The sequence below is a fragment of the Psittacula echo genome (genome assembly GCF_963264785.1).
Source record: "Psittacula echo genome assembly, chromosome: 7".
NCBI classification, from domain to species: Eukaryota; Metazoa; Chordata; class Aves; order Psittaciformes; family Psittacidae; genus Psittacula; species Psittacula echo.
This window is the reverse complement of record NC_137740.1, coordinates 43139086-43151126: the sequence shown is the minus strand read 5'-3', so window position 1 is coordinate 43151126 and position 12041 is coordinate 43139086. Positions and strand designations below refer to the sequence as shown.

General features: G+C 40.1%; 1 protein-coding gene across 1 annotated transcript; it reads left to right on the top strand.

Annotated features, from left to right (window-relative positions):
• Positions 1 to 5130: 5130 nt before the first annotated feature.
• LOC308224271 (uncharacterized protein) lies at positions 5131 to 11297 on the top strand (the record flags this gene model as incomplete). The annotated part of the gene is made up of 3 exons (XM_080624023.1): positions 5131 to 5643; positions 10288 to 10467; positions 11265 to 11297. The coding sequence occupies 3 exons, from the start codon at positions 5131 to 5133 to the stop codon at positions 11295 to 11297; spliced, it is 726 nt and encodes a 241-aa protein (XP_080480149.1).
• Positions 11298 to 12041: the final 744 nt, after the last annotated feature.

Genomic DNA, 12041 nt, shown 5'->3' with positions numbered 1-12041 from the left:
GGAGCAAATCATCATTGAGTACTTCTATTGAGAATTTGATGTAACTTTTCTGTCACGTACAGAATACTTTGATGGTCAGAGCTGAAATAACTACTCTTGGTATCAGTTGCAGTAAAAGGCAAGAGGTTTGTTGGAGATGTTTTACCGTTCAAATCCAGGCTGGCATGCTCTTCTGGAATAGCACATATTCCATGCAATAATGGAGACACCAAGTAGCAAGTCCCAAAGTTTACATAAAAAAAAACCCTTCAGTAATGAGTACTTTAAAATCAATAGATTTTGTGGAGAGCAATGAGATTATTACTGCTTATTTTGTCTGCTGAGCCAAATGAATTTTTTTTAATCTCATTCTGTATATAGCTCTGCTAAGATTTCAAAGAAATCTTACACAGACTTCCTTGCCATGGATGATGTTGTGTGAGGTCTTGCATTTTGTGCAGCTTTCTGGAGATTCAGGACTGCTTTTCTTGTGCTGTATCTGTATCTTTCCTAATAAACTAGTTCTTGCCTTTTAACCATGTGGTTGGGTTCTGATAAAATACTGCATCAGTCACAAAGCCAGCAGGTTTTCTCCTCCCCGTTTCCTCTCTGAACTTGACTTCAGCTAACACAAGCTGCAAAAGCCATGCTTCTGCATCCTGCTCCATAGTGTATGCCTTTGTAGCTTTTGGTTCCAGCATCCTACCTGTTTGAGGGCTGGTATTTGCACAGGTGTAGGTCTGCTATCTGCATTGGAGAAGGTGCTGGCGCTATGGACAGGGAGATGGATGTTGGATGTTGCTCTGACCCAGTCTCCTGGGCCACCAATCTGGCACCTTCAGTGCAGCTGCTGCCAGATTCTCACTGAAAAAATATTCCTTGCTGTGTTCTCTTTGGGTTCCTCTCTATGTTTGACTCATTTTACATGGATAAAAGTATTTATGCTGCTGAAAAAAAATTAAAAGCATTAATATTATTTATGCTAGAAATTATGTTTTCACTGAGGAAAAGCCATCATGTGCTGATTACATGGTAACCAAAACTAAAGAGAAAACCAGCTTGCATTTCTGATGCAAAGGCAGTCTTTCCCTATAAGAATATTTATATGCATTCATGTGAAATAGACTACTTAATTTATTAAGTGTTCTGTAATATTCAGAGAATTTTTTTCAAATACTTATTTTTCTCTAAAATCTAAGATGACTCTTCTGATTGAGATGAAGAACGATGTTCTCCAATATAAAATATGTGTATGGCTTCATATAAATATTAATCTGTTGCTCATGTAGCTGAACATTAATTACTTCATATACGTATCTGAAAACCAATAGATGCGGTTATGAGCATTTGATGATGTCTAAGTCTCTGTTTTCAAGAAAACTTTTTAAACTGAATTATTTTAATATCGGAGTGAGCAGAAGGAACAAGGGAAGGCAAGGTCATTTAGGAGTCCATTAGATTATTTGTAATATTTTAGGCAATACACATTATTCTAGTGCATTCTCAACAAAAAGCTGATCACTGATGCTGCTTCCCATGAAAAAAAGCACAAGATTTTTATTCCATTCTAGTCTTTTCAAAGAGTGTTACACACAGAGTAATGAGTGATGGAGAAGAGAAGCCAATAGCTGTTTCCTTGAGTTGTATGTAAAAAATGAGTTCTTATAAGGGTCTCTTGGAAAAAGCTTACTGCATTCAAACATTAAATAGAATCACTTCAGAGATGTTGAGGGTATTTTATTTATCTCACAAATTCAAGTTGTATTTAATTATTTATTTCCATACTGCTAATTTTTTTGTTGTTGTTTTTTGGTGCTGTTAATGTTACAACAAAACACTGCATTTTGTGGGGAAAGGATTTTTTGCAGAAAATTCAACTAAACAATGGATTTGAGATCACATTTCAAATTCCTGAAAATACTTATTTAGTATAATTCTGACACTATTTCCTGTAGTCTTTAAAACATTTATTTTGAAACTCATTGATTTCAAATTAAAAATGCAGTACTGCTACTTCTTTATGGTATTATGATTTAACATAGGAAGCCTGGAATTCTTAGGTATTACTGTATTTTTAATTTTTTAATTCATCAAGTTGTTAGCAACAAACACAGGATAAGATTATGGGGTTTTTATGTTAAACTAATGCTTTAGTACCTAACGATCCTAGTGTGGCTTGTTCCCTGTGTTCACACCTCAATTACTGAAAATGTAGAGATTTATAGAGCATTTCCACAACATGAACATCAAAATATTTTCTTGTATTTTTAAGTGTTTTTCAAAGGGATATGTAAGCATGAGTGAAATGACATGATAATGGCAAAAACCTATAGGCTGAAATGCTGCATTCTTGACTCCTTTCAGGTTTCCACTGAATATAGATTTTCTTTTTTCTTTTTCTTTTTTCTTTTTAAATAATTTCAGTTTATAACTAAAGTTCATCTGCTGGAGTTAAATGTGCTGCTGATTGCTGAAGTGTCTTAGCCCCCAAGCATGTTGTCAGTATTAACCTTGCACCTTTAATAAGTTAAGACAGTCCTGTTTGTAAGTCTGCTTTCACTCAGGATGCTGTACTGCCCCAGGCTAACAGCTGCACTTAGCTAAGGCATGGACCTGAAATCCTCTTCACTGAGTCCAGAGGGGCAACACAAACATTTTCTATGAACAGACTTAATTTGCCCTTCTATTCCCACCTGAAAATTCCTGGTAGCTTTTATTTCTTTTCTTGCTTCAAGGAAGAGAATTCATGTTTGCCCATGCAGAAAAATCAGTTCTCTCCTTCCCCTCTGATTTGACCATTTCTCAAGGCTATGGCTTCTCTTTTGTCTTGTGCTGCATTAGCCATGGAAAATCTCCAAAGCTTTTGCCATGCTGCCTTTTCCTGCACCCTGCTATTTTTGCTCTATTCTGTATACCCAATCAAGATGCCTGTAGAAGCAGTAAAGTAACTACTTTTAGAAGACAACCTGCTGCCTTTTATAATATTTCTCCCACCTTTTGCAGTAAAAATGAAGTTTAACAGTACTAGCCTGTTTATGGCTTATGCTTCTCTCTAACAGTTGAAGTTCAAGGCTAATGAGTAGTGATAATACAGTGGGTTTTCAAAGTTCTGCTGCAATATGAAATTTCTTCTTACGTACCTTGAGGTGTAATGCCACCACCTAATGCTTCTCACTGGAGTGAGAAGCCAACTGGTTTCCTTGAAAAGGTTGGAAGCATCCTAGAAATTGAAAGGGTTGCATAGACTCATAAATATTTTATTTCCTATTCTTTTTTTGTACCTTTCTGTGTATAAATTAATAGTTTGAGGGAGATGGAAGTTCCTGGAGTAATGGATAAGCAGAGATTGATACTTGTTCATGCCCAAAGTCTGCTATCATACTGCAATACTGCAGGCACTTTCTTGTTTACAGTTATCAACCCCACAAAGCATTAGATTTAAAAAATTCAAATAAAAAAAAGGAACTAACTCTAAATTGCCAAAAAAGAATCATTTAAGTTCCATTAGTGACATTAGAGCAGGCACACTGCTCTAATGTAAGTCTAAGTAAGCCTGTGCTTACTTTTTAAATATAAATGTCTTAAAAACAGGAACATAAAAAAAGCTAAACCACATCTGTAACCAGAAAATTAAGACTGAAGATGGGCATTATTTCAAGTGCTTTAAGTGTTTTAAAAAAATCCAAGCCATGGAGGAAATAGACAAATTGTTACGGCACAGCCACATCCTCCACTGGGCAAAATCTTCACTATTTCAAATGTCAGGAATGTCTTAAAATACATGGGAGAATAAAAAAAAAAAAGTACGTGTATGGCATATGTACTTTTCGCCTTTATAACATAATTGTATTTTGAAAGGGGAAATATTCTTTTGTGTGATACTAGAGCTCATTTGTCTTATAGCGCAGCAGTTATAACATTATTAAGAGACCGGAGTACGATCTTTTTTAAAAAAATGCAAATCGATAGAATTTTTTTAAAAGGTAGTATTTCTAAGGTACAGAAAATAAGTTAATTCACTTTACAGTCGCTCTTACCTATATATGACTGAAGAACAGCATTTTTCTCCAAGGCCTTTGAGTCATGTAGAGCAACAGGAAACGAAATGCAAATGTAATAATTTTTTAAAAAATTTTCAGACTTTTTGGATTTTGGGGTATTGGAGTTTCACTTTAAATGGGTTTGAAATTCTTCCTGTTCATCTATATAATAGCAGAAGTTTTATCCGTAAGTTTTTGAAACGATGCTTGATGCTTGTTCCTAATCACATGGATTGAGTCACTTCTCTTGTTTGAGATGCCTTATAATTTGAAAAGCATTAGTATGCACCCATTTTGTCAGCTACATTTATAAATGGATGTCCTGGTTTAGCAGTAGCAGTCATTTTTTCTACTGGTGCAGTGCTGTGTTTTGACTTTCGACCTGAGAATAATACTGATAAAGCCGATGTTTTCAGTTGTGGGTCAGAATGTTTACCCTGACCAAGGATTTTGTGAGTCTCCTGCTCTGCCAGGGAGGAGGAGAAGCCGGGAGGAAGCAGGGACAGGACACCTGACCCAAACTAGCCAAAGAGGTATTCCATACCACAGCACGTCATGCCCAGGAGGTAGAACTGAGAGTGCCTGGAAGGGCTGGATCATGGCAGGGTGGGGGTGAGGTACCGGTTGGTGAGTGGTTGTATTCTCTTCCTTGTTATTTCCTTTATCATTATTACTATTGGTGGTAGCAGTAGTGATTTGTGTTATACCTTAGTTATTAAACTGTTCTTATCTCAACCCGTGGGAGCTGCATTCTTTTGATTCTCCTCCCCGTCCTTCCAGAAGCGGAGGGAAGAAAGGTGTGTGGGGGGGGGAAGTGGACTTCGTGGTTCTGATTTACGGCCTGGGCTTAAACCACGACAGTTCATTTTGGCGCCCAACGTGGGGCAGGAAGGGTTGAGATAACGGCAGAACTGACTGAGGCACAATGCTGATTTATGGGCTCTCAAAGTTGTTCTTTTTGATACCACAGTTTCTGTATGTCGTAGCTTGCTTGGAGCCGGTATTTGCTGTGTTAGTGTTTATTGAGTGTGGGCCTTGGGCTAAGGTTCTTGTTTCATTGTACTTTATTGTAATGGCTTGCGATACGGGGGGGCTCTGGCAGCAGGGCGGGATGGACGTGGCCGTGGACTTGTACCTGGCCGTCCCGCTGCTCTTCACTGTCCTGGCCCTCGTCCTCGCCTCCGTCTTTGTGAGGCTGCGGGGAGCTGAGGGGGAGCGGCCCCGGGAGCCGGCGGCGGCCGAAGCGGCCCGGGAGAGCAGCCCCGGGAACCAAGCGGCGGCGGGAGCGGGGCCGGAGGCCGGGAAGGAGGCGGCTGCCGAGGAGGGGAAGGAGGCGGCTGCCGAGCAGCGGGAGGAGGCGGCGGAGGAGCCGAGCCCCACGGCCGAGCCCAGCCCCGCGGTGGCCGAGAGCATTCCCCAGCAGCAGCCTGCCGAGCCCCGTGAGCCCGAGCCCCAGGAGGACACAGGAGACCCCGCAGCACTTTCCAGCAAGGCAGAGGAGGAAGATCTGGACTCAGAAAAAGCGAAGCTGGTGGTGAGAGAGCCTTCAAGCACAGAAGCATCATTTGAGAGTTCTGAAGGGTTTGAATGGCCTCTGGGTACCCTTGGAATCTGCCCGCTGATTGTGATGGGGATCACCATGTTGGCACACACACAGAGTGTGTTCTACCCACGGCCATTTTGGCTGATCCCAAGAGTCAAGCAGAGTCAGGTTTGGGTCTTGTCTGGGTTTAGACAATACAGGGGGACCGAGAGGTTTTCCCCAAGGCTGGACAGCCATGAGTGTCACGGTGTGTGGGACAGTATGGGCGAGTATCTAATCCACTGGGCCCCTCCGGTGTTTTGGAAGCGTCGGAGATGGAAGGCAGCTGTATGGAGTCCCCAACAACAAGTTGCAGAGACTGCTGCAGGGGAGGGTGAATTATTTTGAGCCTGATGGGCCCATGACACTTCAGGCCATCAGGGCAGAGATGCAACATAGAGATGGACTCATGATCGAGGGGTGGACTTTGCAATGGGCCTCTCCTGCTCTGAAAGACTGTTACAAGAGATGGAGCCCAACATCATGGACTGAATGGACTCAGCAGCTTTATAGGGATTGGTCTGTGCACTAAGATAAGAGTGCACTGAGATGAGAGTGAGGGTATATTGAAAATGTGGGATCTGAGCATGACGTGAATGGTATGGAATAAGGGGTGGATACTGTCCTGGTTTAGCAGTAGCAGTCATTTTTTCTACTGGTGCAGTGCTGTGTTTTGACTTTCGACCTGAGAATAATACTGATAAAGCCGATGTTTTCAGTTGTGGGTCAGAATGTTTACCCTGACCAAGGATTTTGTGAGTCTCCTGCTCTGCCAGGGAGGAGGAGAAGCCGGGAGGAAGCAGGGACAGGACACCTGACCCAAACTAGCCAAAGAGGTATTCCATACCACAGCACGTCATGCCCAGGAGGTAGAACTGAGAGTGCCTGGAAGGGCTGGATCATGGCAGGGTGGGGGTGAGGTACCGGTTGGTGAGTGGTTGTATTCTCTTCCTTGTTATTTCCTTTATCATTATTACTATTGGTGGTAGCAGTAGTGATTTGTGTTATACCTTAGTTATTAAACTGTTCTTATCTCAACCCGTGGGAGCTGCATTCTTTTGATTCTCCTCCCCGTCCTTCCAGAAGCGGAGGGAAGAAAGGTGTGTGGGGGGGGGAAGTGGACTTCGTGGTTCTGATTTACGGCCTGGGCTTAAACCACGACAATGGAAAACAAAAATCATTGTTGAAAGAACAATATTTCTCCCAAACTCATTTGTCAATTGCAGAAGCTTCATGCAGATGTCCAGCACTGTAAAACTGAGAACATTTCTGGTTTCCCAGCTAACCTACGCAGTGGGTTTGATGAAATCTTCAAGTTGGTGTTTTGTATTGTTTAGTTGAGGTTTTTTTAAGTCTTTTTTCTCCTAGACAGTTCTGAGTAGGTTTTTTTTAAGGTTCTGAGTGACAGGGAAAAAGAAGAGTGAGATGGAGAAGGGAAATACTTAGAAGGTGACACTGTGCTAGTTTCTGTAGGCCAGTTATTGCAGAAAAATCTTTTCCTGGTACATTAGGATTTTTACTTTAAACTGTAATCTCACATCCAAGCATAGAAGGTTTGAAAGAGTGGGGGAGAGAGGGCAAGGGAGAAGGTATGGCATAGATATTGCCCTGGTTATTAGGTTGTAGGTGTTCACTTGTTCAATGACAAAATAAGAATTGTTGCTGTCTGGTTGAATCTAAAGCAATCTATGAGGAACCTAAGTGGGTGGTAGTAAGTAATTAAATGTCCAAGTACCTTCAGAATGCCTGATGTGTCCTGGAACCTCAATTTGATTTGTTGTCACTGCTTCTTGCTTGTCAAGCTTATGAACTGAGAGCCAGGAAACCAATATGTGTGTCAATTGTTCAGTGAAGTATGATATTTGTAAACACTCTCTTATCTCTGCAGAGACCTAATAATATTAAAATGATGATTGATGCCTCTGGAATACAAATATAGGAATTAGATATGAGAAGGTTTTTTTGGTTGGTTGAGGGGTGATTTTTTGTTCTAAATGGGCACTTCTTTGGGAAATTAAAAAGATCAGTAAAGTTCCTCGAGAGAGAGGCGCTCCTGCATAGCAAGTACTTTAATCATTGTAGTGACCCCCTTGCATTCTAGGGAACCAAAATTCAAGCCCCTCTCACATAACTTATGTCTGGAAATTACACTGGGGCCTTGTACTACCTTTTCTAGCTTCTGTCATTTTCCACACATTGTTCATCTGGGAGTTCCTGAGGTTGAATGAAATCTTTAAAGCTTTCACAAAAACAATTCTTTTTTTCTGCTCAGCTTAATATTAGGGACTGTTTGGATTGAGTGATGTGCATGTAAAATTCACCAATGTACTGAAATAAACTTCCTCTGCAAACAAGCTCCTGTTGTGGAACAATACCCACAAATGGATTTTCTTTCTTGTAACTAATCTTCTTTGCATGGTTTAATCTGAGATATTAGAATTTTGTTGGATATGATGTAATTAGTTTTTATGATTTGTTGTATTGCTTTTTGTTGCAAGTTTTACAACAAACTTTCTATACCATAACAGAGCAAAAGTCTTGTGGAACAATAGTGGTATATAGAATATACTCTTTAATAAATGAGGTGCATACAGAAAATTATCACAGTTATTTTCCCTAATAATTGCGAAGTGTAATAGAAAAGCTACATGACAAATTTAACATGATCTGTATTAGTTTGTTTCCCTGTTACAAAAGTCAGTTATAAATAAATATATTTAAACCAAACCAGTGTTAAAGTAATGAAAAATTTTATTTATAAACACCTTCACTCAAGAATGAAGAGAATATTGGTAAATTTCACAGAAGACTTCTGTTCATCATCAAACAAATATTACTTTTCTAGCTGTAATAATCTGAATTGTTATTACAGCTTTAAATATGGCTTTCATTATGTGCGAAATTTGCTGTGCACTGTTAAGAAAGTGTTGACCAGATAAGTGGACTGGGCACTACAGTTGCTCACTCAGGCACATGTTGAACCTATAACAGGATTTCCAAACTGAGAATTAAGGAGTCATGTCTATAACCAGCCATTTAGATCCTCATGGAATGGTGAATTACAGTTGTGAAGTGATTCTAAGACTGGATATAATGTGCACTGCTACATCTGGGAAATTCAAATTTGGTTATCTGAACTCCACAAAGCTTTGGGGTTTTGTGTTAGGTCTTTTTTATTTAGTTTTAGTTTGGGGTTTGTAGGGGGTTTTGGGGTTTTTTTGTTTGTTTGGTTGGTTTTTATATTTATTTTTATTGTCATTAGTTCATGTAGGTTTCATCATGACATTATAACTAGCTTAAAAGAAAGGGGTTTGGTGCATAGTAAGACACTCCCTCGGTTACCCCTTGTGGATCAGAGGTAACATAGCACAAATAAAAGGCAGGTTTCCTACAAACAAGGTAAGTAGAAAAAAAACTGAGGTTGTGGTTGTTGGACTAATTATGCGCTGTGCATTCAAGGTGATAGAGTTTACACAGCTGTGTAAAAAGATAGCTCTTAGGCTGTAATTATAATAGAATGAAAAAATTGGGTAGTTACTATCTCTTTGATAGGGCAGCATGTACATGTTTATAATCATTTGGTCTTCAAAAACATTTCCTGAGTTTTGGGTTAGTAGATCTGTTTGTATTCTGGTTTGGTTTCACCATGCTGACAGCTCTCATTTTCAGGGCTCCAGCAGTTCTCATACTGTGGTTTTATTATTTATGTTAGAGCTGGATAGCTCCTTCAAGTGGGCAAATTGCAAGTCAGGATCCAAAGCAGGACTGGCACATCTGTCCTGGATTTAATTTCAAATACTGTTAGATTTCTGTTAGATTACTGACTTCTGGAGAGAAACTGGAAAAGGATATCTTTGGAGGCAGGAGGAAAGGGAGCACAAAACAAAACATGCCCATGAAATAATGGGTTCAAACTTAAACAGGAGAAGTTTAGGTTAGATAGAAGGAAGAAGTTCTTTACTATGAGCATAGCGAGGCACTGGAATGAGTTGCCCAAGGAAGTTATGAGTGCTCCATTCCTGGCAGTGTTCAAGGCCAGGTTGGATGGAGTCTTGGGTGACATGGTTCAGTGTGAGGTGTCCCTGCCCATGGCAGGGGGGTTGGAACTAGATGATCTTAAGGTCCTTTCCAACTCAACTATTCTATGATTCTATATGTGCATATGTGTAATGCCTGTTCAGTTGTTGTCCAGTTGTTATCCTTGTCTCCGACAATGAGATAGAAAAGACTCTTGATAATATTATCCTGCTGCTTGTGTCAGTTTATGTATCAATTAAGCCCTATTCATATCTTGCTAGAGTGTGCGCAGTCAGAGCCAGTCAACCCAGGCCAGTACCTTCTACTTCTATATTGCTAATGCTTGGGGAAAAAAGGAAGAATGTGATGGCCCTAACTAGGCCATTATCACCTTATGCATCTTCTGAGGCACCCAAAAATGATGTGGGAAATGTTTATTTCATTCTCTGAATTCAAGGCAGTGGGCCTGTTGACTAGAGACTTGCCTTGGTTTTGTGATTGTCAGGGTCCGATTGGAGAAAAAAACCCAGTGCTGGACCCTGTTTCAGTTTGTGATCCTAAGAGTGAAATTAAGATGCAGACGAGGTCAAGTACTGTAATCAGAGAGTTTATTTATTGCAAATTACAAAAAGACACTTTTTATGAAAAGGGGGAATTATTGTAATAAAGGGGATAGCAGTAGGACAGATTGGAAAAAAGGTAGAAAATGAAGCAAGGATTTGGGGTTCAGAGAGAGAGATAGTCAGCACTGTGGATCCAGTGGTGTCCCGGGGATCCATTGTCATCATCGTCAGTGTTGGGAGTTCTTCAGGGTTTTTAGTTGGCATTGGAGCAGAGTGTCCCGCAAAAGTACGTTGGAGGTGGGTGTCCTCTTGGAGGCATCCTTCTGGAATCCCCTTGCAGGTACCCTGTGGAGTGTGCCTCCTGGAGTTGCCCTCATGGCCATGTCTTATGGAGGGTGTCCCTCAGGGTCCGTAGTAGTCATTGGTGGAGAGTGTCCTCATGGAAGTGTCCTTCTGGAGTCATCCTCATGGTAATGGCTCCCTGGCGATGTGCCTTGATGATTACTTTTTCACACTTTATAATGAATTGGGGGGAGTACCTCTGTTCTTCATGTCATGTATTGCGTGTTCCTGGTGGGCCAGTTTCCCTGGTCTTGCAGCCAGCTCTTCAGTTGCACGTGTGTCTGCACACACACCTGTCTGCAGCAATTCTCAGGATAATGGGTAGCAATTCCTCACGCCAGTCCTCGAGGTAATGGATGATGGAGTCCCAATTCAGCTCCTTACTCCCTTCTCCCAAGCAATGGATGAAAGAATCTTATCTCAACTCCTCCCACCCATCTCTGAGACAATGGTCAGTGGAATCCCATTTCAGTTCCTCAGACCAACCAATCTTTGAGATAATGGACAGTGGAGTCTGATTTCAGATCAGTCTCTCACAGTGATATTTCCAAGCAGTAGACTCTACTTGCTGTGTATATATACATGCACTTCATGAAATCAGATAACGGCCCTGAGAAGTCTTTTTCGAGAGCTGCAGAATAATGGTTGTTTTCTACTTCCTTGCCTTGTTTGTTTCAAACAAGTATGCATCAACTAGTAGGTTAGGAAGAATATGCCTAAAACTGGGTTTTTGTTTTTCAGTTGCTGAGTATTACCCAGTTTGTACTTCTTTAAATATACATTCAATTACTTGCATTTTTACTTCTGTTTCTTGTACCATAACTGTTTATTGTGTTGCCTGTTACTACTTAGTAATTCTTTTAGAACAAGTTACCATTATAAAGTGCATTAAGTATCTTATAAATCAAGATTTGGTGAAGATGTGTTTTTCTTTTAATTCTCAATTATGTAGGAATTTATGTATTATAGTAAGTAGCATGAACACCGATGACTTTACCCAGTCAATTTCCTGTTGTCTTAATAAATTACAGCACTCAAGACAAACAGATGAATGCAAACTAAAAGTGAATGAAATGTTTATATGGTTAGAATTAATGGGAGATAAGGACAGTCTTCCTTGGAAAAAAAAAAGATACTGATGGAAGATATCTACATATATTAGGAAATGCTCTGTTAGCAGATGTCAGCTTTCATTTCTGTTTCACAATCTATGAATGACTCTGAAAAATGCCATATATATGAAACTGGAACTTGATCTATATTCAACAAACTCCCCAGTTAAACTACCATATTAATTATGCTGCTGTTTTTCCATAGCATTTTCACTAAAGTGGCTTAAAGCCTGCAGATTTAGTGAGGTACAGCAGAGCATGCTTTTTATCTATATAATTTTTTTCATAAAAATAAGTTCTCTCCAGGCCCATAGAACCCATGAGTTTTATTCATCTTGAACTAACTGTGAATAAGAGCAAGTGAGTGCAATTGTTTGTGACTTAAACAATTAGGTTTGCTTATAAA